The sequence below is a fragment of the Gallus gallus genome, chromosome 4 (genome assembly GCF_016699485.2).
Source record: "Gallus gallus isolate bGalGal1 chromosome 4, bGalGal1.mat.broiler.GRCg7b, whole genome shotgun sequence".
NCBI classification, from domain to species: Eukaryota; Metazoa; Chordata; class Aves; order Galliformes; family Phasianidae; genus Gallus; species Gallus gallus.
The window spans coordinates 69307970-69333014 of NC_052535.1; the positions used below are offsets into that span (position 1 = coordinate 69307970).

Consider the following 25045-nt stretch of genomic DNA (forward strand, 5'->3'; position numbering starts at 1 on the left):
TTCTTTTTTCACATATATGTGCATTAAGTTTTGACTTCTAAAGGAGTCTTTTCAACTCCTTTAGCAGCTTTGGTTATGGCCATGAGTAATGTTTTACCATATAAGCTGAGAAAATCAATTGGTTTTGTGGTAAACATTGCATCTGAGATACTTGCCTACACAGCCAGCAGTTATTTTACTTCCCAAGTGGGTTATAAATAACTAAATAGATAAATAATAAGGAAAGAGTCAAGCAAAATGTTAAAACACTCCTGATTATAAGCAGACAAGCTTGTAATTAAGTATCAAATGCAGACTACAGCTTTCTGTTCCTTCCCTTCACGTGTGTTGCTAATAACAACCCATAGAAACAATATTCTGATGGCTGAGGTCAGAACTGGGATACTCCTGAGCCAGCCTTGCACTGACCCAAAGGAAGCAGCAGGTGCTCCTCCCCTTACAATGTAACGAAGGAACCTGTTAACACAGCTTGCTAGCTCCCGTACATCCTCAGTGCCATTCCATTTTGTCCAGTTGCACACCCACAGCCAATACACCTGCATCCAACTTGTCAGTTAACCAAATTACGGAGTGAGAAACGCGCCAACTCGTCTCGTTCTTTCTGTCCCGCATTCCTTCCAACCTGGCACTTCTCTCACTTGCAGGCATCTCTACTTTCCCGTATTACCTATGACTTTCAGCATTCCTGTAAATCAAGCTGTGACGATTTCCACCTCACCACTCGCAAGCGGTGAGGGTACGACACGACCCGCCCCGTCCAGCGGCCGAAGGGCGCACGTCTCAGCGCGGAACCGGGGCTGCCCCCCTCCAGCCCCAGGCTCAGCCCCGCCCGGTCCCGCAGTGCCGCCGACCCCACGCAGCGCAGCGCAGCACACGCGGTCTCCTCGCGCCGCGCTATAAATAACCGCCTCTCAGTCTCCTCCTGAGCACGCTTTTCACGAGCTCGTTCCCTCGTTAATGAAAAACGCGAATTTAAAGGGCCAGAAAAGCGGCGTGTGGATGCGGGGGGGCGTTGAAGTGAAACTCCCATTCCCCTGCGGAGAGACGGCTGAGCTGTGCGGCGCGGGACGGGCAACGCGAATTCAGCCCGGAGCGCGGCACACTGCCCGGGCGGGATGCACGACCGCCTCAACTCCTTCACTTCCTCAGAGCTGAGAGCGTCTCTTCCTCCGCCCGCCCTCGCTAGCAGCGGCCCGGCCCAACGCTGCTCCTCCACCGCCCCCATCCCGTCGCGCAGCGGGCCCCGCCGCCCCTCACCGCCCTGGGGCTGCCCTTACCGGCGCCGCGCTCGCTGCGAGAAGTCCCCGCTGGGCAGCGCCGCCCGCCCGCTCCCGCCGAGGGGAGAGAGAGAAGAGGAGGGGAGGGGTCGAGAGCCGCTAACGGGCGCGGGGAGGCGGGAAGAGCGCGTCCGCCCGTACCTGCGGCGGGCCAGGCCGTGCCTCGCGCCCCGCGGCTGCCGCTCGCCGCCTCCTTCCGCAGCGGGCTCGGCGGTAAAAATAGCAACAGGCGGCGGGGGCGGAGAGCGACGGGAGCCCGGCCCGGCCCCCGCGGGGAGAGCTGCGGCGCGGCCCGGCCGGCGTGACGGGAGGGCACCCGCGGCGCGACCGCGGGCAGCTGAGGCGACGGGCAGCTCCGGGAGCATTTTTGCGGCGCTCCTCCGCCTGTGTGTCACAGCGCAGAAAACGCGTCTCCGTCGCGCTGCCGTGACAAGCGCAGGTGGGTACGGAGTTCACAGAAGTTAACACCGGAGTTGTTTTTAAAGGGACATTTGCTCAGCAAGCCGGGCCCGGCAGGCCTGGGCAGCCTCTGCCGCCTCACCTCGTCCGCTCCCGCAGTGCCCGCTGTGAGGCCGGCCGGCCTCTCACACCTCAGGGAGGGCTGGCACCGGCCGGTGCCTCTCCTGCCGCAGAGGCTCAGCAGCGAGTGGAGCCGTAGACTTAATTACAGCGCTCTTCCCAGATGGTCAGGGCCTCCCTTCCAGTCCCGCAAACCACTCTTGCTCTCAATTAATTTCAAGGCTTCTTGGCAGTGAGGCTACTGATTACTTACATCTAAGTAAGTAGAACCAAACGTTCTCAAGAAAATTTGCTGAGCTGCTGGACGCGCGGTGCTCTGTGAGGGAAATAATTAAGTGGGCTGTCAAATTGAAGCACAGCGTTTTCCCGGATTGTGGAAAACAAGTCGTGATTCAGTACATGTAGCACATCCCGTACTTGCGCAGTGCACAGTGGTTGCATCTACACGACTTGTGCTTGCTCCGTGTACTTTAATAGGATTGATGACCTGTGAGTGAAAGTATGAAAGCAGCAGCGTGCTCAGAGTGCTGTTCCCGATCTGCCCTTGGTTCATAGCTTACTGCTTCTGCAGAAATGAGAGCAGGCCTTATGTTTGCAGTGGCACCCTGGGCACTCCTTGGGGAAATGAAAGCCCTCTCTGCAAAACTTGGCCATCCTACATATATTTAACAGAATCACAGAATCATAGGGGCTGGAAGGGACTGCTGGGGGTCAAGTCCCATTCCCTGCTAAAGCGGGTTCCCTTTAAACCATCACAGCTAATGACAGCACTCTCACTCCAGCTGCCAACCTCAGATCTGAAACAAGTCTGTCCTTTTACTTTGTTTTAAGCTGACAGCCTGGGGATTTTTGCTTTCAGTTATGGAAGGCTGCAAACCGCAGTCCTCAATCTGACAGCTCCAGCACTTCGGCCAAGGCTCATCCATTCTGAATTACCAAACAGTGATCTTAGGAAGACTTTTTTTAAAGCTTTTGCCTTTCAGAAAGAGACAATTAAACAGATACAGGTCCTACAAGGTTCTTTCTGCTGCTTGGAAAATCCCCGAGCAAGAACACATAAATACAAATCCTCTCTTCTTCCTTGATAGCTGGGAAAGAAATTAGACTGGGACTGAACTCATTTGTAGGTTCCTCTTCTATTTTTCCTGTCTCTCCAGCTCTTATATTTTAATTCTTTGCCTTGCAGAGCTTTTGTCAGGTTGTCATATGGTGTTTTATAGGCAATGTAAAATGCCTCAGATAAGAACCACACTTACCTTGGTTTAATAGTTCTATGTGCTCCAATTTTGGAAAACACCCTCTTTCTCATTCAAGTAGAGCTAAAAACCACTGTTACAGTAAACAGACAAAACACACTTGAAGTGTTTATATTTGACAAATTCAGGAACAGTGACCCATTTTAATCCAAGCCAATCTGCTATAATGCTTATTGCTAAGGTGTAGTAAAAATAAAAAATACAGTCTGAGGTCTAAGAAAAAGCAAATTCAGTGTATAAAAAACAAAGAGTCATAAAAATCCCATGAGCTGCCTAAAATGATACAGAAAAGTAGTAAATAAGGTTCTGCATAAAGTCAGCTGTCTCAGGGCTGCAGAATATGGTCCACCATCCTCACGATCCAACAGCCACACCTTCCCAAAGATAAGTATTTATGTGCTGTGTTTGAGGAAGAACAAACAGATCCACTCTGTCTTACACATCTGTGCCACGTTTATCCAAGGTGCAGGAAGATCTCTTGGTTTTCTGCTTGCCATGAGAATGTTTGACCTACATCCCACAACACTTTCCTAATAATGAGCATCAAGGACATGCTGGACAGCATTCCTTCTCTCCATTTCCTGTTGAAATGGCTACTCATACAGAAAAGAAATTTCATTTGTGAAAACAAGACAAGAACAAGAAGGGAGTTGTAAGTTCTAGTTCATAAGAAGTGAACATGTAAAGTAGAGGAACACACGTAACATACAGAAGCAGAATGTTTATATTCAGGTGTGAGCCCTGAACATCAGCCTTCCTAATTCCGTTCAGGTCTTTGAAAGAGTACATCTCTCATTCTTTATCCTTCATCATTTTCTTTACAGTAGCCTAGTTATTAAAACATACTACTGTCACATGCTTTTTCAGACTGGCAAGAAAAATTAACCAGGGCTCCCACATACTGCAAACATGATCTGTGGAATACCAATTTCATTATTATTTCTTTGTGCAGCTGCACTTCAGATATAACAATAATAAAGCAAAACACAAAAAAGCCCACCCAGGATGAGGCCCATACAAGGCAGGCTGTGAGATAGCAAAGTGTTCCTTGTGGTCTAGTGAAGGGATGAGCAAGTCATTTGATTTGAGTTGAGGTAGGACTGTAGACCAGGATGAAGACAGCCAGTGAAATTTAGGCTGAACTCATCTGACCACAGACAGGAGCTGAACTTTGGGCTGCTGTGGCTGCACCCTTTGAAGCACAGCTATATGCAAACAGGAAGTTGTAAAGTTCCACCCAGATGGTTTCACAGCTGTAGTTCCTCCATAGGGCAACAGCTGAGAAGTAAAAATTTGGATCATTATTTGAAATTTGGGTACCCACGGTGTGCTTAAATTGCATTAGAAGCATCTCTGCTTTTCTCCCTTGGTAATCTTAATAATTTCTAGTGCTATTATACAAAACAGTCTAAGTCTTTGTGTTTGGGTCATGTAAATCTGTTTAGTACCTTATTAAGGGCAAGATACTGACTTAAATGAGCTCTGGGTAAGTACTACATTCTTTATCCAGTGACAATGTATCTCCAGATGGTATTCATGCAGGGTCCCAGACATTCCACAAACCAAATTTGAGTGATACTGTTATAATAGCTGTTTGCCTGTTTTCTACTCTGTAAGAATGTATGACAGCAACAGTAGTTGTTGATTATCTTCAAAGACAAGAGACTTTCAGTTATCACTGATCATGAGTAAAAAGTCTGAAAGAGTTGAGCTCCTGTTACAGACCCTGCCTGCTGCCTCTGTACTTTCATGCTTTCGGATTTCATGATTAACCCTCCCCCCTTTCCTTCCCATAAATACATCTGAAAATGACTTACCAGGGGTTGTGTGAGTATTTGAAGCTTCTCCTTTTGTGCAGAAGCAACAGCTATATAGCTGTTGCTATGCCATCGTTTATGTTACATTTTATTTAGGTGGGCGTTAGGTCATGATTGGTATTTTAATAGGCTCATCCCATTATGCACAGTGTTCTGTTAGTGCATGACCTGATTTCAGTCACCCGCCACTCACCGTACAAAAGAGAAATGTTGGCTTCTGCTTGGAAGTTGAACAGAAATACTACCCCTGATGAATTTGTGTGCTTACATTATACAAAGAAATGGTGTGAAAGAAAGTGACTCTACTTAGTTTAATGAAGATTACCTTTGATTAATATTGTACTTGTGGGCAGAGAACAGTTTTGTTGGTGGTTATTACTTTTGATTATTTTTATATTTTACCTAAATGTGGCATCCAGGTGCCTTCAGCTGTGAGATCTTAGAAGTCACCAATGTTGTAAAAACTTAATGTATACATCTTAGGAACGAATGGTGCTGCCCCTCTCATGTCGCTGCTCACAGTGAGTGTTACATTAGGATATAAGGTTTCCTTATTGTTGGTGCATCAAAATAATAAACACAACCACTGCAACTTCGAAAAGCAATTGCAGGCAGGAAGCTTCATTTATAGAAATTCTCTAAGTGAATTAGTTACAGATTTAAACATACTAGTAGAATACAAAAAAATTGTTTAGGTGTTAAATATTTTAATAGAGAATTCCAGTTATCTCTATATGATTTTTTGTTATGCATTAGGAGTCTAAAATAAATTCTTTCGCAATTCAAGTACAATACTTGTATGTTTCACAATATGTCGTGGACTAAGTTCACAGCCTGTAAGGAAGATGAAATCAATGTATTTCCTTCTGGCCAAACTGTTTACTGAAATAAAAATGAAAATAAATTCAAGTATAGTGTTAAGTTGTGACCACTAAACATACCAATAACTTCAAAGTGAAATCCATCAGTCTAACAGCATTATTATGCTTTTACTTTTATGGCAGAGTTTTTAAGCATTGTACTCCTTAGTTTCAAGGCATTTCCTTCCCAGCCTCGCAAGCATGATTTCCTCCTGGATCAAATGTTTACAACTGCTGTTGACTTGTGTTGGAATTACAAGTGTTAGTCTGTTATAAAGACCAGGCTCAGTCTGCATATTTTCTGTAACGTAGGGATGCACCTCTCTGGAAGCAGCCAGGAATTCCCTGCCACTTGGGTTCAGTCCAGGCTCCAAGCTTTCTTTATTCCTGTCCTGGCAATTGCCATTTCTGGATAAGACATCAGTGTCTCTGCTCTGATGTTCTCTGATGTACAGATTCCCAGCAGGGCAGAAGTAATTAATGCCTGCAGCTAGAATCTGGCCATGTAGATCGCCCACAAGTAACAGCATCAGCCCAGGAGAAGCCCAGCATGTCACAGGAAGCTGAACAACACAGCAGGCCATCTGGATCTCCATAGCATCCCTCAGCCTCAGTTCACAGCGATCATGCTGTGTCTGGGTTCCCCAACCAAGTTGCTCTCAGAAGTGCTGACCAACATCACCTAACCAGGCAGTGGGCAGTTTAAACTAGGAGCCTGTGCACAGCCATTTGCTTTTAACGAAGCTCAGGGTGAAGTACCATGCAAGAAACTGTGTTTTGCAAGGAAGCCTGTGGTTAAGTCACGTGCCACCTGTTAAATCCTACCGAGAGCAAAATTCAAGTGTCATCCCAACGTTTGTCCTTCTACTTCCCTAGCACTAGGTTTCGATCAACACAAGCCCTTTCCTTAATAATCTTCTTATCACTTTTGTTTAAAGTTAATTTTCTGCACCACATAGATTGACCTCAGTATGAACGGTGCAGATGCTGGCTTTGACTCTTCAGCCAAGAAAAACTGAAGCATCAGCCAAAGAATGCAGGGCTTACTCCTTTCTTTGTATCCTCCAATTATAACTCAAGTTTGTAAGACCAAAGCAGGCATCAAATATTCTTTCCTTACCATCTTAGCTAACAAGGTAACCCAGTATTCGCTGGAATCCTGATGAATAATTTGCTAAATTTAATCTATGCTTGACCTAGCACTGTCATTGTATACAGAAGCAGTTACAGTGTGGAGGTTTCTTTTCCCAAGATGTACCTGGGCTGTCGGAGCTACACACTGATACCCAGTGCAGAAAAAAAAAAAGTATAACAAAGTCAATTGGTAACCACTATGCAACCCTCTCAGGCTCTGCAAGTACAGATGACAGCACACAATGAAATGGAAATTTCTGCTCTAAATTCAACACAGAGAGTTATGCAGCAAAATCTTGTAGCATACAGCATGACAGGAACCAGATCTGGGGTTATGCACTGACCTAGCAATGCTTAGATCAATAGAGTGACAGAAAGGTGTATGTAGATGCACTCTGTCCCAACATGTTCATGGTATTGAAAGGCATGTTTCACACTTCTAAGGAATAAGAGTTTGGCATGCTTAGCATCTCCAACTTGAAGTTTGGTAGTCCAATCCCACAGCAAACAGAGACTCTCCAGAAAATTTACTGTGACTTCCTTGTTTATTTGGGCTACAGTCCCCCGCCAAAAGACCACTATTTCTAAAACACTTGCCTTAAGTTCACCAAAAGTTTCACTGCAGGCTTTCAGTTCTTATTAACAGCAGCACTTGCTTTGCAAATCTAAACCTAGATAGAGTTTCATATCGTTATCAGATTACCCACAGACAAAAGAAAGGTTTCCCCCAAGCAAGCTGCATTTCAGAAATCAGGATATTACTTAGAGTATTTAATTAAACAGGTTTTGATTGAAATACATTTGCAGACAACTTTCAGTGTGTAAGCTGACTGGGCTTTTTTTGGTCCTTCAAGGGTAGACATGCTTTCCTGACAAAACAAGATACTAAATTCAACAGTATGTAGAATGAATCTTCATAAAAGCATAAAAAGTCTTTTTTAGTCTGAGTTCTCAGATATTTGGTCCTGAAAATCCTTACTTCTTAAATAATGCATTTTTAATGCTGCCAAAATACCAAATACAATGAAGGTAGTAATTGTTCTATTTTACTCAGTCTTTCGTTGAAGATTGTTTTTCTCTGGTTGAAAGAAGTGTTTTTCAAGAGCGCTGACCAATTCATCCAGTTCTTTCTTCAGCTGCTCAACGTCACTATGAAACAAAATCCACATGGAATAGAAAACATGTCACAGTGGAGTAAGCTAAAAAGCACATTTTCAGTCCCAGGTATTGTTTTAGACAAACATTTTTTATCAATGATAAAAGTATATATACTTGAGTTCTTAGAGCGTTGACACATCACTTCCAGTTGATGTGTGAAAGGCACTTAGGACTACAAAAACACCCATAAATCTACAATATAATCTAAAATAGAACAACAGCCAATTTGAGTTCAGAGTATCTTCTACTACATTACAAATCATATGCATTTAGTAACTCAAACTCGTGTACTTAATAGAGAATTCACCTGAAAATACATTGGTAATAAAGTAGTATTATCATTAGAGTAGTAGTTGCTTATCGTTCAGTCTACATGACCTCCCAAGCTATTAGTCAAGGATATAATTACTAAATAAACTGGCTTAAAATACGCAACTATAGATACAGTGTAGTAGTATAAGCCTAAAGCAACAAAATATATGTTAAAAAAAGAGGGAGTACATTCACTTTCAGTTAAAACAGAATGCTTTTCTTGATCTTGTTTTTACTGAATGTGAAACCAAGTTTAAAGAAATTTCAGTGGCAAAAGAATTATTCAACACATTTTTCAGGATTGAAGCTTTACGCATATATATTTGCAGAATAATAAAAGTGACTGTAGTAATATTATTCAATCATGAAGAGCCTTTTCCCCACCAAAACAATACAGAGAAGCTGATCAGCCCCTATCATACAGCATTTACCCCTGTAGGTGACAATACCTGTTTCCAGGAGGTGCACAAAGTTCCGAATAGTATTTGATTTTTGGTTCTGTTCCACTGGTTCGCATTGTGGCCACTCCTCCATTAGCAAAAGTGAATGTAATCATTTGGCTACTTTTACTCGTAGGAAGAATCTGAAAATAGTAAGAATATATATATATATATAACATTTACAATGGGACTACAATGAATTCAAGACAAAACGCATGGTGTGATGTCATATAATGTAACTAAGGCATCAGATCAAAGCAAACTGTGTTCTGTTTTCTTCATCATTGTGAATTGTGTAGTCTCGTGACTACAGCAGGCAAATCACAACCTTACCCTCAATCTGGTAGTAAAACTGCTGTTAAGTAGTACCACTAGGTAGCTCATTTCAAGTCTAGTCAACATTTTGACTGTAAACAGAAATTGTTCTATGACAAGCTTCCCCCAGGACAAAAATAAACATGGACTACTTAGCTTACACTTACAACAAGTTAATGCAGGATTGCTGCAGCACTACAGCAAGATCCTTCTACCTCTATAGACTGCCACCTTGGGGGTGAGAGGGGAGGAGGAGAGGGGGAGAGAGGGAGAGAGAGAGAGAGAGAGAGAGAGAGAGAGAGAGAGAGGAAAATGAAAAAAATTAACCTTGATTTATTCCCCATCAAAACAAAACAATCACCACAAATCTAATTCAACTTACAGTCAGGTTTGAACATATGTTTTAGGGTACCTCTCTGTAGAATATTCGTATATGTACATATGTACACATGACTCTGTATGGTAAAAGTACACTTACTGCTTTTAGATCTGGCTGGCTGCTGTCATACCCAGTAGTTAAATCCCTTATTCCAGAAACTTTAAATCTACCACAAGATTTTGGATATGTGTCTTTTCCATCGTAATTCCTAAGGTTGTCAAAAAGCTGCTGAATCACTTTAGGATCATGGCAGATGAAATATGAAGCTTTGGTAATATGAAATCCATATCTGTGAAGACACAATACCAATCAATTGAAGAAGGAGCAGTCTTATTAGTTGTACACCACACACATCACACAACATTCTATAAAGCAAGAATCTATATAGGTTAACTGTATCATAAGTTCACCCTGTTACAGTTTTTTAGATGTCTGGACAGTTCAATTGCTCCACTTCACATACTTGAAGAGGGAAAGGTCTCCAGATACATATTTTCTTAATAATTGAAAGAGAGAAACTTCACTTCTAAACCAAAAGAAGAAATGATGCCATGAGGAGATCTAAATGCACAGGAAGAGAACAAAATATGTCTAAATATGTAACCTTGAGTGGACACCAGCTGACCTCTTCTGACTAACAGAATTTCCAGACTTTTTTCCAGACAAATTTCAGAAACTGCTTTCCCATTGAAGTGTTTCTATTAAACTACATTGTTCTGTCGATAATCTCTTTACATTATCATCTCTTGACATTATCTATTTGCTGCCAAATAGCATGATGCCGAATCTGCATCAAAAACAACTTGCCTGCTAGCACTGAATTTTCAGAACAGCATGTTGTTGGAAAGCATACAAACCTGGACTGGTTCTTTCAGTGACTCTTCCTAAAGATAAACAGCTGATGAGAATCTTTGATGCTGGGGGAAGTCTGAAGGACAGAAGCTTTCACTAGCATTATTACATGCATGCTAGAAATCTGGAAGGCTGCTGAAACAGCAACATATTTATACCTAAATGAACATCTTGAAGGTCAGTAGTTGTTAATTCAATCTTAAGAATCCAGCAAGGGAATTAAAAAAGCCTACCTTATATTTGAAACAAATGATGAACCTGCTACTATGGACTATGCCCTTTTCTTTATCTACTTCAGCTTTGAAATGGGGTAGTAATGATAACCCCAAAATACTAAGTAGAGTTTCTTCTGCTCTACAAGCAGTTCACAAGATAACCCTGACCAGAAAAGAAGGGAGCAGAAAAATGGAACACTACACTAGCAACAAACAGTAAACAAATATCGATGACCCCAACGCAAACCAAGTAAAGGCCCACCATTCCAGTTAATCTGGAATAGTAACAGCATCTGTTAATAAGACAGAGCTGTTTTCTTCCCTGTATATCTGCAGGTTTTCCACAAGTGCTGACTATGTGCAAGTGACATGAACTATCTTCCTCTGAGGTGCGTCTACAGGATGCTTTCATGCTAAATAAGTCTGACCTTCTCAGCAGCTATTTACACAGTGGACAAGTGGCATTGCTACGTTCCACTCAGTTAAACATTCCAATTCTGAAGGCAACCTGAATCAGGTGTTTACTGAATAAGTACTTAAGCAAGCACATGCCAGAGAAGGACAGACCTCTGAATATACAACACTTCCAACTACAAGCAGCAAAGAGAATTTCCAAGTCAGGTACCACATTTGTAGTTCTAGACGTTATTTTCTGTGTCTTTGTTTTAACCATTTCATACTGTTTTTAAACTTCTGCTACATACAAGAGCCGATGAATTCCATGGTTTCTGCAATGTTTTTGCCACCTGATTCCTTCTTAATTTTTGATGAAACAAGTATGTTTAGAGCTGTGAGGACTGGTGAAACAAGAAGCACAAAGGCTATAGTTTTCCATGAGTCTTTCTGCAAGATCCACCACAGCTTTGTTAGGGACACCACTGGAAATGAAGAGGTGGAGAGTATCCACCAGCCTGTGCTGCTCCCTCCTTTTTACCAACCAACCTAGAAACCACATGAGGAATGCACCACCCTGCCCAGTGGAATCCAACAGCCATTTCAGCTATTGATTTCTGCAGGTCTTTGAATTTGGTAAAGGAAAAAGAAAAAGGAGTGCCTCATATTCAAAGCTTTCAGAGGAATACCCTGTTGGATATAGCAAGCAGAGCCAGTAATAGCACATCAACTGAATCAGCTCAAATCTGGGTATTCAGGAGGAGAAAGAACACACACTATCAATCAGAAAATGAAAGACAGAATAATATAATAAAAATTCTAACTATAGTGCCAACTAGAATTAATTTAATCACAAGTAGTACTGCAAGCAGGACAGAAATAAGCCAGATAGCATAAATATGCCAGAGCTACTTGGACACATTCTGCCATTAATGTTTTTGTGCATCTGGTGTGTTTAAGCAGCAAGAAGCACTATGAGCTCCACAGTGCACCAATACTGCTGGGGAAAACAAAACAAAACAAAGTCCAATCTTTTGTACAAGAAAGAGCAGTGCTCAAGAGCCAAACTTCTCAAATGGGGGATACCCGTCAGAAGAACTAGAAAATGTTACAAACACCTCTTTAATAGAGTAAGAGTTAGGAAGGTAGTCAATGTTTTAAAACTACACAAAACCAAGTCATGTTGGTATGGAGATAGCATAGGTATATGATCTAGCATAGGAGAGCTCGCTAGATCACTGTTACCATACCTGTGTGTTTGTTTCTTTGTATACCATAGATTGCTATTAAGCAACATACATGGAATGGAGAAAATCTGAAGATTTGACAATTATAATCAAACTCACTCATCATAGACAGCCTTCAGCTGCTGTGACAAAGACAAGTTCCTGGTTGCCAAAAAGCTAGCCATCTCTGCAGTTATAACAGCAGCACTGACACCATCTTTGTCCAGAACAGCAGGGCAGCACATATACCCTAAACAAAGAAAAAGTTATATTTATATTTTACACATTTTATGGTTTTGTTTTTTGTTTTTTTTTTTTAATAAGAATAGTAGATAGTGCTGGGGATAGCAATGGGAGCGCAGTGGAGGGTAAGACAGGTTGTTGTCTAAAGGAGAAGTGAATATTGCCATAGTATGTATTTTGGTTTAATTCTATACTGATTATTCAGCATAGACTAAGATTTGAAAATGTGATTACCCTTCCACAGCAGTATATGGTAACACTGAGAATCATCCATTATATAGTCACATTTTCACTGTTTTCAGATACTGAGATACTCAAGAAACTGTAAAAACTTGTAGAGAATGGTGCTACTAAAGACTTACATACCCCTAGTTCACATCACCATAGTTGGTGCTAAGTAGAGATTAGGATTGCATACTAGTAATACCAATCAGCCAAGTGGATGATATCAATAGCTCCCATTAAGGTCAGAACTAGATTGCCATTTTTTGAGAGTAGAACACTTTCACTATTTTAAAGGATACCAGAACATAATATACTTTCTTACCTATCGCCTCTTCAAATGCAAAAAGAACAGCTTTTCCCTGATCCATGAGCTGCTTGGCACGGTTCCCCATCCACTTAAAACCTGTCAGTGTCTCCTACAAAAGCAATGACAACAAAACCCCACAGACTTTAAAAATAAAAGCAATGTAGGAAGGCAAATAGAAGTATATCCAGTAATCTTCTAACAACTTACCTCAAAGTGAAAACCTTCCTTTAGTGCAATTGCTCTCAGGATTTTGGAAGAAACAGTGCTTGATAACATGTAGACATCTTTAATGGCACAAGCATCCCTATTTTGTTTTTTCCAGCAAGTGAAGATCCACCAACCTAACAGAGCTCCCAGCTCATTTCCAGAAAACACCTTCCATTCACCACTGGACAGAGAAGAAAAAAAAACAGAGAATTTAAAGGACAGTACTGGAAAAACTTCTACTGGTTCTTACATACATGAAAACTAGCAAATAAAGCTACCACATCTGAATTCCAGGTAACAGTAACAAGATACCTCATGTTCATTAAGAAAAAAAAATATTCCCCAAAGAATCCTGGAATGGTTATTGTCCTTCTCCATCATATGCACCAGCTGATGAGTTTATCCAAATACAAAGAAGTGATATTCTGGCATATTTTAAATTAAAAAACAAGAAAAACAACCCAGCAGATACAAATTATAAAAATCAATGGTTACAGACATGCACAGACATGAAAATACAGTTCTTGTGTAATCAATATTTTGGGTTGACTTGGTGACAAATACTTTTATTTAATTACAAATACATCAATCTATCACTGAAAAAAACATCTTGTGTACATATATATAAATTGGTCCATTGTTTGAACATGAAAAAATGAATGAAAAAGGAAAAAAAAAAGATGTCAAAATTGCCCACAAAATCACAGTCATGAAAGGGGAGAAAGGGGAGACACTGTCAGACTGACAAAAATCTACACCTACAGTAAAAATACCTGTTGTGAAAGCAAAGCAGACGCACCCTCCTGCCCTTACTGATGCCAGCAAGCATTAAGCAATACATAGCAACACTTTAGCGTAAGAATGTGTTCTAGCAGGGGTTTCTGTCAAAGAAGTACAGATACCATAGAAGCCTATATTAGTATTTGATTAGTGTATAAAAAGCTACAGTAGAATTTAGAAACAATGCAGGATCAAAAGTTAGGTGACTATTAAGACTGGCTAAACAACTGGCAAAGCAGCAGCAGAATGAGAGCACCATACTCTCAATAGTGGTACATACAATAAACTAACGCCCCTTCCAAGTATCCGGTAGATGCAAGTTTTAAGACAAAAAAGCACGGGTGATTTTGCGTTCTTCTTCTAACTCATCATAACTAGCACAAACTACAGCTTTTTATGCATTTTCCTCACTGCTCAGCTGCCAGCTAAGGCTGGCATGTGCCAAACTCCAGGATATTCCAGCTAACGTTTCCAGAGATACAGCAGAGAGTGTCAGTTAGCTCAAGAGACAGAGAAGCCTCCTTAGATCATGCTGTGAAGGCAAAGAGTCAAAAAACAAAAACAAAACCCAACAAATAGGAAAGCCAATACCAACAAACAAACGAATTATTCTTTATTCCTCAGATAATCTGGTAACTACAGAAGTTGTGCAGAATATTCAAGTTATTTCTCAGTAAACACAGTATGAAAGAATGTTTATAAGTCTTCTGAAAAATTTCTATCTGAAAACCTATCATCACCAAACAATCGTAACAGTTCACATATTTCTGTGTATACCTCAAGTGCAAATGTCAAATAACTATTCAGGCTTTCTTGTGGAGTCTAATTTTAATCACTATTTAATTTACCACTGTGGCTGCATACAGTCCCCTCGCATTTCTATATGGTTTTAATCTAGAAAGGACAAGTGTGACTATCCTACCTTCCTCTGCAACACAGATAGTAAAAATCCCTCAAATTAGTCTAATGTTTAAGTCCAAAATATAAATGCTTGTATTTATTAGCTGCCATACCTTTCTTGTTTCTCTGCCACTGCAAGTCGATCAGCATCTGGATCATTTGCTAAAATGATTTTTGCCCCATCTTTTTCAGCCAAAGCAAAAGACAAGGTCTGAAAACAGTAGTAAGCAACATCAGGAAAGTATTAATACTCCCAAATATTTTCACAGCCTTTACAGACTTCAAGTAACTTTCCCAGTTTATTTCATTTCAAACACTCAACGTCACGATGAGTGTCAAACAACATTTAACCAATTCACAGGACATAAGCCTGGCAACAGCAGAGCACAGGCAGGATATTTAACTTCACCTACATCATTCTGCTTTTGTTGTTACAGCCAATAGGATCTTTACTAAAAAAATGACCATACTCATATCAGAAAATCTAGTCTCCTTATTGTCAGGATTTCCCCTGATCCAATCATAGTTTGAGAACAATTTCTGCCTTTGTATTTCAGACGTAAGCTGTAAAAACGTCTAAAAATTGACTATGAAGATTTCTACTTCTTATTTATTCATTTATTTTAAAAAGGAATTCTATCACTTTGCTCTGTGTGCAGATGCTGCACATTCTGTTAGCAGAACAAAGTGCAGTTTAAAGTTGCAGATAATTATTACCAGACCGCCTCATAGAGAGTTATGAATTTTGATGAAATGATACCAGGAAATTCTTTGATAAATGTAAAAATAGACGAGAAATAAACACTGAGACACTGCAACTACTAAGAAATACATATTTACACTGTATTTAGAACATTAAGAAATATTAATTATATATATTTACCAGAACACCTTTGCCTTCTTCAGGATTTGGATACTTCACTGTGGGAAATTCTGGATCAGGATCCTTCTGCTCCGGAACAGCAAAAGGAGGTCTAAGATCAAACGCCTTGAAGGCCAGCTGCACAAATTTATGACCTACACCATGCACAGAAGTATGAACAAATTTCAGGTTTGTTTCCTTGTTTATATTCCTGAAACAAAAGAGATTAATAATAAAAACTTAAGTATGGCAGAACATACTGCAGGAAAATTCACTGTTCACGAGCCAATGTGACAGTATTCTATAGTACTGTTAACACGATAAACTAAAGGAGGTCAGTTTTTAAAGGCAATAACTTCTAGGTTGGTTTAACCTCATTTTTCAGATCTGCGACTCACTGTAGGTATCCAATGTTCTGGTACATGCAAATTACTGGAAAAAGAGTAATACACTCTATACACCCCAGAGGAGGTGAGTAGAAAATAAATACAACTGACTGATTCTTCATCCCCAACTCTGGAATGTAAATCATCTGATTGCAGATAGTTAAGACTGATGTAAACAGGCAGATCTAACAGGTTGCTGCTCATTTAATTTACAAAAAGAAACATCCACTTAATTTTACTAAGTTTATACCAAAGCAAGTGACAGCAATACATATATGCAAGGCTCCCAAGGTCACCAGAAACATATGCAAGACTAGAATGACAGAGCACGACTTCCTTCTATCAGAACGTTCTGGCTCACTTTAAGAACATTAAATTACAGTCAGTATCAACCGTTAGCTTTCCCCTCGCTGCACACAGTAGCCCCATTTGGCTGATGCACAGTCATACCATTACAGGAAGATAATATAATCAGAAACAAATCACTCACCTTACTGGTTTAGATTCTTGCCAGACTAAGTTTATGAACTGACTTACTATGTAACGACACAGTTGCCAGTATTACCACAAAAGATCACAAGAATGCAAATACAGGGATGGAAAATGCATCAGAATCACAGCTGCCTTGTCTTGGGTCAATTTAAACTGCCATAAAAACAATCTCACATTCTTAACAGAGTTAACACTACTTACCTGTGAAAGCACTGTTTCTGTATGTCTTTGAAATATTCCTTATTGATAGTAGCATATGGGTCATGAAGTAGCGCACTGCTGTCAATTTGTTTATCATCCCAAGCCTGAGGCCACGGCTCCTTATTCTCCTCAATAGCCTGAGAAATTCCTTTGTCATGAGGGGAAATTATCTGAGCACCATTTTCCCAGTAAACCTACATATGATAATAAGGGTAAGAGCTCATTTTTATCATTAATATGGGTAGAATAGCTTCGCCATTTTTTGTTGGCAAACATATATTTGATAGAATATTACAGTAAATTCCACTGGAGTATAACCAGAGTAATTCTCTGTTCTTATTCTCAATGTTTTCCCTGAAATCCCATTTCTGTTCTACAAAAAAGCTATTAAGTTTTATCAGAGCACACTGAAATTCATAATGAAACACAAAACAAGGCTCAGCTCACTTACTGAGAAGATTCAAATATCAACCTGTCTGCTCGCTTTGGAATTGATAAATTCCCCAAGATACTTCCTCTCAATTTTTAGATAATCGTTAAATATAAAACAATACTTTAGAGGAAAAAAGTGTCAAAATAAAAATGAAACACTTTTACTACAAAAAAGAAGTAAGGAAAAACCTTGCAGCTGTCTACAGTAGCAGTGTTGCCACAACAGCAAGCAGAAATTCATGAAAGTTTCAAGGTGTTCCTTACCTGCATCCTTTATTTTTTAAAAATTGCTTATACATCCAAGAGCAGGTTTTATGCTTATCTATAAACAGAATTGTGTTTTAATTTAGACAGTTGTTTGCACGCTTCCTCCTACTGATGTTTTACAAGCTACATCTTTAAGGAAATATACCTAATAGCACCTGGGTCATGTATACACGTAGATCAAATAACAAAAACGAAAATGAAAACCAAAAATGAAGTTGATTAACAAAGTAATTGATGATTTAGCAGAGCATTGTTAGAGTTGGGGTACTATGGTTAGGCTGCGGTTGGACTTGATGATCTTTGAGGTCCTTTCCAACCTGAGTAATTCTATGATTCTATGAGACATCCAAACTGATGTGAAAAAGCTATCAAGATGAATACATTAAAAAAAAAAAACAGTTCAAACAGTAGGACAAGAAGTTCTGAAGGAACAGACAGTGAGAAATCATCTTGTCTAATACCTCGCTTTTCTATTATAAAAGACAAAGAAAGACCTCCTAACCTTTGTTTTTATATTCTGGAAACAGTCTGTATATGACTAACCCAGGTATGCAGTTGGCAGACAGGCTGCTCAGCCATCTGTCATTTGTTTCTTGAAACGCACACAAAAAAAAGGCACATTGATAATTGTATCATTTAGCAAAAGGAAAAATATACTATGTGAAATTAATGGAATTTAATCCAAGTGTTTTACACAAGCAACTCATTAAGCTTATTAAATATTCTAAAGTGTTCCAAAAGTTCCAGAACTATACTTATCTTTCTGCTTTATAGAGCTAAGATATTAATTATGTTATTACTATAACATGTTACTACTTCTAAATATATATGTTTAGGGCTAGATCTCAAGAATCAAATGACCTATTCATTTGGTCAATAACATAATAGGAGCTGCACACAATAATATTAATATCTCTACATAGAAAAAAAAAAGATTAAAAAACAATGACAATGGAAAAAACAGATCATTTAGGAGTACCTTGTAACCATTATCTTGCTTTGGATTATGGGAAGCTGTAACCATAATTCCAGCACAAAGCTTCAGATGAGTTACCGTATATGGCTGCAATGAGAAAAGATTAACTGAACTGGAATATGAAAAACATTACAGGAGATTTTATGGTATATGAACAAGATTGCTTCCATACGCCAATGCCAAATAAAAAGGTCAGGATATGATTCCTACAGACTCAATCCCTGAAGGAACAACTACACTTGCTTCACCAGAATCCATGTAGTGCAACCTTATCTCTTGCCATTGCTTGACATTTACCGTTTCAGATACTTTGTGGCTCACTAGAGTAACATTTTTACAGGAGGAAGCTGAATGCCTCTGTTGTGTGCGGCAAAATGACATAAAACACTTCAGATCTTTAAGAGTGTAATGTGTTGGGGGTAATGACAGAAGTCGGTGTAGGGCAACAAGAAATAAAACTGCAGCATTCTCATCCATACTGTCTTGTGAGAGCAGTTATTGGAGCAGGGAATGAACCCAGGGGTCCTGGTCAATACTCAGCTGAACATGATCCAGCAGTGTGCTCAGGTGGCCAAGAAGGCCAACAGCATCCTGACTTGTATCAGAAACAGTGTTGCTTCCAGGAACAGGGAAGTAATTGAAACTCTGTATTCAACACTGGTGAGGCCACACCTGGAGTACTGCGTTCAGTTTTGTGCCCCTCACTATGAGAAAGACATCAACGCCCTGGAGCGTGTCCAGAGAAAGGCAACTAAGCCGGTGAGGGGTCTGGAGCACAGGCCTTATGAAGAGCTACTGAGGGAGCTGGGATTGTTTAGTCTGGAGAAGAGGAGGCTCAGGGAGACCTATCACTCTCTATAACTACCTGAAGTGAGGTTGTAGTGAGCTGGGGGTTGGCCTCTTCTGTAACCAGTGATAAGACTAGAGAGAACAGCCTTAAGTTGCACCAGGGGAGACTGAGGCTGGATGCCTGGAAATATGGTGGTCAGGTGCTGGAATGGGCTGCCCAGGGAGGTAGTGGAGTCACCAACCCTGGAGGTGTTCAAGGAACATTTAGACATTGTATTGAGGGACATGTTTAGTGAGAACTACTGGTAATAGGCAGATGGTTGGACTGGATGATCCTGTAAGTCTTTCCCAACTTTGGTGATTCTATGATTATGCTATGGAAGAAAATTGTTTTGGAGAGAGCTATTATAAACTGGTCCAAGCTGATGGAGTGAATTGAAAATAAAGCATTATTCATGACTAGAGGTCCAGTTCAAGTTCAATCCTGGCTATTTAACAGCAAATACAATCAGCTATAGCTCATGCAACACTGCTTTAAGTTGTCTTGTGAAGAACGTGGCCCTAAATCTACCAAACTTTACAAGCATGTTACATATGAAGTCTCCATCCCTCGATATCCTTATGGGTCCCTTCCAACTCAGATATTCTGTGATCCCTGTGGGTCCCTTCCAGCTCAGGATATTCTATCACTCTGTTAAGCTAGAGACTATGAAATGACTTCTTCAAGAAACATGCCTGAAAGTGTGAATGAGTACAAATACAGCTCACTGTCGCAGATATTCTACTCAGCTTCTTCCTTCTACTGCTACGGATGTTGTAAATCAAACCTAGCTAAGTAAGCATAAAGCAAGCAGTCTAAGCAGCCAGAACTTAGACAGCTCAAAATGTTTTGTCTACTTTTCCTTAATATTATTTTTTGATATCTCACAGAATTTGCATGTATAAAAAAAGATTTAATAGAGAAACATACCACAAAAGGTGTCGGTGTTACATCAGAGAAGAGATAAACTGGAACTCCCTGACTGATGAACGTATTAGCAGCAAGTCTCGCAAACCTAAATAACAAGAAAAGAAGCCTTGGAAATATATTCATTCTCTCATCCATTTCTTTGAATTTCAAAGTTTTTCCTCCCCTCACTCCAATTAATAAAATAAAATAAAGGAAATCATTATACACAACTTAAAGGTGTTCCTTCCATATTCCTTCTAGACAAAACAACTATAAAAACTGCCTTGGTATTAAGAAAATAAAAATACTATAAACCCCTCAAATTATTTCTAGAGAGAGAGAAAATGCTATTGAAGCAGTTATGAGACTGTGAAGAACCACGTAAGACATCTACAAAATACTACCTGAAAAGTACCTTTTGCTACTACCTCCGCTTGAAAGGTGGGCACGAGCATCAAATCCAATCACAACTCCTCTGTTTTTCAGGTCACTGAAATTCTTCTCAAGGTATCTGCAAAACCCCTGAAGACAGTAACAAATTCACTTCATTAATATAATCTCAGTATTTCATTTATCATTAAGATGACCGCTAAGACGTTGACATCTCACTGCACGCATCTCACTGAACTGGACTGGGATTCAATTCATCTAGGATGAATTAACACCATGAAATGACAAAAACCTTCAAACCAATATAATAGAATTTGACAGCATTTAAGCACTTTTCTAAAGATCAGAACCAGCTCCCAAAAGAACCAGTTAATGTGGTCTGACCTGCAGATTCAGAAATTATTCATTCTTTAAGGTATCAGATAAGGAAGTGAACAACTGGCCAACATTTCAATTGTGGTTTAACCCTGTGGGTGGCTCAGCACCACAGTCATTCACTCTGTACAACCGCTCAGCAGGAACTATAAATATCAGTGTGTTATCAGTATCAGTCTTCTCCTAGAGCTAAAACATAGCATCATACCAGACACTCTGAAGAAAAATGCATCCCAGCTGAAACTAAGACAGAATTGAATCTCACCCTTAGTAATAAAAGGATGCTTTTTGGGACACAATACAATGATACACCAGTAGTCCAAGCTACAGTAACTTTAAGGACTTTATTTTTTAAGCTCCCTCCAGGTAGATTGACTTAGTACCTATACATGTATATAAGTTCAGCCAAATGCTGGTTAGCTCTGTTTTCCTCCATTTTCTTTTAATTAGTAAAAACCATGTACTTCCCTAGAATGCACATATGCTTGCCATAAGCGAGGCTCTTCCATTCCTGGATCCAACCAGTTGAATGAGATAATACGAGGAATACAATACCTGAGTTGTCTGGATAATAGTCAAGTCATTCATGTGAGAAATTCCTGCTCCCATGGCAGCCCTGAGCCCAGCTGTGCCAAATTCCATTCGCGAGCCAAAGTATTTCTGTAGTTCTTCCACATTTCCTTCAGCAACTAGTTCCTTCACTATTGCAGAAGTTTTTGGATTCTGTAGATACAAAATTCAGATATTCTGTAAGTACTTGTATGCGTGTTTTGTTGTTGTTTTGTTCTGTTTGTTTTAAATACATTTAAGCTTCTTAATAGGACTGACGTTCTTCCCCACGCTCTCTGCTGGCTTACTTTGGTATTACAACACGGTGCACCGCATCAGGAACCCCAGAACTCTTTCTGCATCTTCTGAATTTAAAATCAGTTGAAGAGAGGCAGTAACAAAACCAAACAGACTGGTCAGGAGATAAACAATTTGCACAGAATATATTTGTGAGTAGTGCTTGTGAAAATCCATGAAGAGCCACGCTCATGATTACAGCTCAACTATTACCAAATTCTCACACTGTGCAGAGCACCGAGAGAAAGGTGTGATGTGTCCCATCACACTTGTTATGAATGATGAAAAATTCCTTCTCTAAGTCTTTCTCCTTTTCTTGGTGTATTGCTTGCATGATACAACCCCTATCAACTCTTCACCTTTGGAATTAGTGAAGTCTTGTATGCCCCAACATCTCAATAATGTGGGATTTGTCAGGCTTAACAGCAGTTTGATTCCCTGAACGCTGATGAGCCAGGAGGACAGATGGCACTCTCCAGCCACCAAGCAACAGCGTTATGCAAAGCAGCAGTGTGCTCCTCGGGTTACTCACAGCACCATTACATGCACTTCACGCTGGAGTACAAAGATTATTATTTCTAAATGAACATAAGCTTTGACTCCTGCTCAACCAACTGACCTCGAGAAAGTCAGGGACTTGATTGTCTCTTGGATAACCTACGTATGTTGAGATCGAAGGAAGGCCTAGCAGATCATCCTGGGCAAAAAAATAAATCTCTCTCTATTTTTTTTCCTGAAGCTGAAGAACATGCACAAAGCAGCCGTGTGAGTAAACACTTTATAAAAACATGTAAGGACTCTGTGCAAACCGATAGCAGTTTGGATCACCAAGCAAGACAACGGTGTTTTTCTTAAACCTTACAATACGTTCATCATTTGTGGATGCATCTTGCCCTCATTACTGATCTATGCACCTGCTGCTGAACGGCAGACATGACAGTCTAAATACTCAAAAAGCTAATGAGCCTTTGCTGATCATCAGTAAACTATATACTGCAGAATACCATTAAAGAAAAAAGAATTGTTTTTTTTCCCCACTGAGCAATTAAGTAGCCCTGAATTACTGACTTCCAGTTTAAGAGTTAGTAATTTACCAGTCCAGGAATGCTGGCAACTTAACCTTGCAGGGACAGGACAAGAATATGGGAATATCAATCTCTCTGATTACAGCAGCAAGTGTTATGACACAAGGAATAACCACCAGTGCAACTTGCTCAAATGTTACCTCGTCACACAAAAGTTATTTAGCTGAACCCACACTGACTGAAGGTCCCAGAGATCTTCCATCAGTGCAAAAGTCCTTCCAAAGTTTTAGAGTAGCGGGACAGGTACTGAGTAAACAAGTTTTATTTTCAGTAAAAACAGAAGCTGCCCTCTCTCCATGATTTTATGCATGATAACAAGAAAAATGAAAAACATGATACTGCTGTAACACATATGGTGATGAAATAGCCTGTAATATACACAGTAATTGTTACCTAAGTAAAACCTTCCAGCAAAGTCAGCAGGACCATTTCCATACGTAAGGGTTTGCTCTTGCAAACTACTATTTTGCAAGAAACATGCAGCTTATCATCATTAAATATTAACTTCTCCCTTCAAATTAAAAAGCTATCCTTTGCCATGAAGGGGTCTCTTAAAAAAAATTAAAAAGTAGTGTAAATGGACAAGGGTTATATTGGATTAAAGCTATTGCTCAATGCAAACACTGTAGGAGTTTCTCCCTGACAAATGAAATGACAGAACCACAGCAATGACACCTCACTATGTTTGAGCAATCAGCAACAAGGCATTGCATACCGGTCAGGTAGTACTGCAGCCAAAGATGCAATTACTGACCAAGAGCACACCTTCAGGAAGGTACAGATACTTCAGGGGATGTTGAATTAGACTTCAATAGGATTTCATGAACTAATTGGAATCACCAATTAAACTGAAGTGATTAGACAGAAGACCGGAATATAATTAACATCAGTCTGAGAAGTTATTAATATCAGGGACCCTTTAAATCAGATTATCCTCTCAAAAATCCATTAAACTGATCCAAAAAACACAAAAGCTTGTTGTAATCTGAAAAGACAACCTCGCATACATACGTATGTATACATATGTTCTATACTTTTGTGAGTAGTCTTGAAGTAAGCAGAAGGCCACCTACCAAACCAGCACCTACGTATGCGATGGGCAAAGGGCAGCCACCAACAGCACCTCATGGACAGCGTGCTGCAAGTGAACAAACGTCGTGTGTAGGGACACCAAGTGCCAGCCACCCACAGCACATCCAGGCCTGATCTGTGCAGGAAACGCAGTGTCGGGCAGCTGCGTCAGCGTTTCCAGAGCACGGCCATGCAGGAGGTCTCTTTAGACGTGTGGAATATGGAAATATGCTGGTTTTCCATCTACGTGCAGAGCGGTCAGGATCAAAGCAGAAGGCAGCAGAGAGACGCCCTCAGCTGTCTGAACATCTCCACAGGAACAGACGCGATGTGCAGTACAGCAATAGCAGGGAAGGGCAGAAAAAGACCCCAGAAACCAGGGCACCCCGAGGGCCCAGCAACCCGCACGCCAGCGGGGGAACGCCCGGCACCTCCCGGCGCTGAGGCAGGCCCTCAGGGATGGCTGGAAACGGCGCTTCAGCAAACAAAACGCAGAGGGACCCGGGGGCTCGGAGGGGCTCCGAGGCACGGCATAGCAGCGCGCTCCTGCCTGAGCACCGCGCGACCGGCAGCTCCCTCTGCAACGGGAGCGGTCGGGAACAAGAGGGAAAGGCAGCGTACAAAGAAAGCCGTCAGGGCGCCCGCCGCCCCTCACCTGGTCCCACTGCAGCCACTGCTCGGCCTCGCGCCTCAGCGCCGCATCCCCCGCCGAGCCCTGCGCTGCCATGCCGCCGTCTCAGCCCCAGCCGCCGCCGCGCCGCTTCCCGCTTCCGCAGCGCGTCCGGGGCCGGGCCGAGCCGCGTCGCCTCCGCCCCGCCCGCTGCCGGGACGAGGTCAGGGCCGGGCCGCGGAGCTTTCCCAGCCCCGGCAGGCAGCGCGCCGAGGGGCGGCACCGGAGGCGGTGGCTGCTGCCCTCCCGTGGCCGGACCCGGCCCGCGTACCCACTCGGGACTCGGAGGGGTCCGGAGCCGGCCGCAATTCTGCGCGAGCCGTAAGAGGCGATCCGTGCGGAGTTCGGTCTGGGAGCGTCAGCACGGCGCCACGCTCCTGCGCTGTGCCGCTTCGCACCGCCTTCCCTGAAAGACGCCCTCCAGCCGCCCCTGCGAGCA

At 41.3% G+C, this 25045-nt stretch overlaps 3 protein-coding genes across 11 annotated transcripts in view; 1 reads left to right on the plus strand and 2 right to left on the minus strand.

Annotated features, from left to right (window-relative positions):
- TBC1D1 (TBC1 domain family member 1) overlaps positions 1 to 1471 on the minus strand; it is a 96082-nt gene extending 94611 nt beyond the window's left edge. For 4 of the 8 annotated variants that reach the window (XM_046940285.1, XM_046940287.1, XM_046940286.1 and 1 more), the window contains exon 1: positions 1419 to 1471. The gene's annotated coding sequence lies outside the window, so the exon portion shown is untranslated. Of the gene's footprint in view, positions 1 to 667 lie in introns of all 8 variants that reach the window. The other 4 variants (NM_001267573.3, XM_046940282.1, XM_046940289.1 and 1 more) reach the window with 2 other exon arrangements.
- LOC112532440 (skin secretory protein xP2-like) lies at positions 925 to 20405 on the plus strand. 2 transcript variants are annotated; one of them, XR_006939135.1, is made up of 4 exons: positions 9333 to 13429; positions 15722 to 15866; positions 16063 to 16148; positions 20151 to 20405. XR_006939135.1 is itself a non-coding variant. In XM_046940682.1 (3 exons), the coding sequence occupies exons 1-2, from the start codon at positions 1116 to 1118 to the stop codon at positions 13271 to 13273; spliced, it is 624 nt and encodes a 207-aa protein (XP_046796638.1). In that variant the 5' UTR covers positions 925 to 1115; the 3' UTR covers positions 13274 to 13429; positions 15722 to 15947. The 2 variants fall into 2 exon arrangements, 1 of the variants encoding a protein (XP_046796638.1); XM_046940682.1 differs by lacking the exons at positions 16063 to 16148; positions 20151 to 20405 and adding an exon at positions 925 to 1716 and having other exon boundaries at positions 13251 to 13429; positions 15722 to 15947.
- Positions 7390 to 24680, minus strand: PGM2 (phosphoglucomutase 2). The gene is made up of 14 exons (NM_001031383.2): positions 24592 to 24680; positions 21490 to 21657; positions 20585 to 20691; positions 20191 to 20275; positions 18435 to 18518; positions 16757 to 16950; positions 15699 to 15888; positions 14929 to 15026; positions 13136 to 13316; positions 12944 to 13037; positions 12274 to 12403; positions 9567 to 9756; positions 8783 to 8916; positions 7390 to 8012 (listed from the first exon to the last, which is right to left on the minus strand). The coding sequence occupies exons 1-14, from the start codon at positions 24661 to 24663 to the stop codon at positions 7910 to 7912; spliced, it is 1830 nt and encodes a 609-aa protein (NP_001026554.2). The 5' UTR covers positions 24664 to 24680; the 3' UTR covers positions 7390 to 7909.
- Between the last annotated feature and the right edge of the window lie 365 nt (positions 24681 to 25045).

Excerpts from the sequence above, each read along its gene's own strand:
- LOC112532440 (XM_046940682.1), top strand. The coding sequence starts at position 1,116 with ATGCACGACCGCCTCAACTCCTTCACTTCCTCAGAGCTGAGAGCGTCT. Across the intron at positions 1,717-13,250 it reads CGCTGCCGTGACAAGCGCAG|CAAGTGAAGATCCACCAACC; the intron begins GTGGGTACGGAG and ends TGTTTTTTCCAG.
- PGM2 (NM_001031383.2), bottom strand. The coding sequence starts at position 24,663 with ATGGCAGCGCAGGGCTCGGCGGGGGATGCGGCGCTGAGGCGCGAGGCC. Across the intron at positions 16,951-18,434 it reads AGCAAGATAATGGTTACAAG|GTTTACTGGGAAAATGGTGC; the intron begins GTACTCCTAAAT and ends TATCATATGTAG. Across the intron at positions 13,038-13,135 it reads AGGAAGGTTTTCACTTTGAG|GAGACACTGACAGGTTTTAA; the intron begins GTAAGTTGTTAG and ends TTGCTTTTGTAG.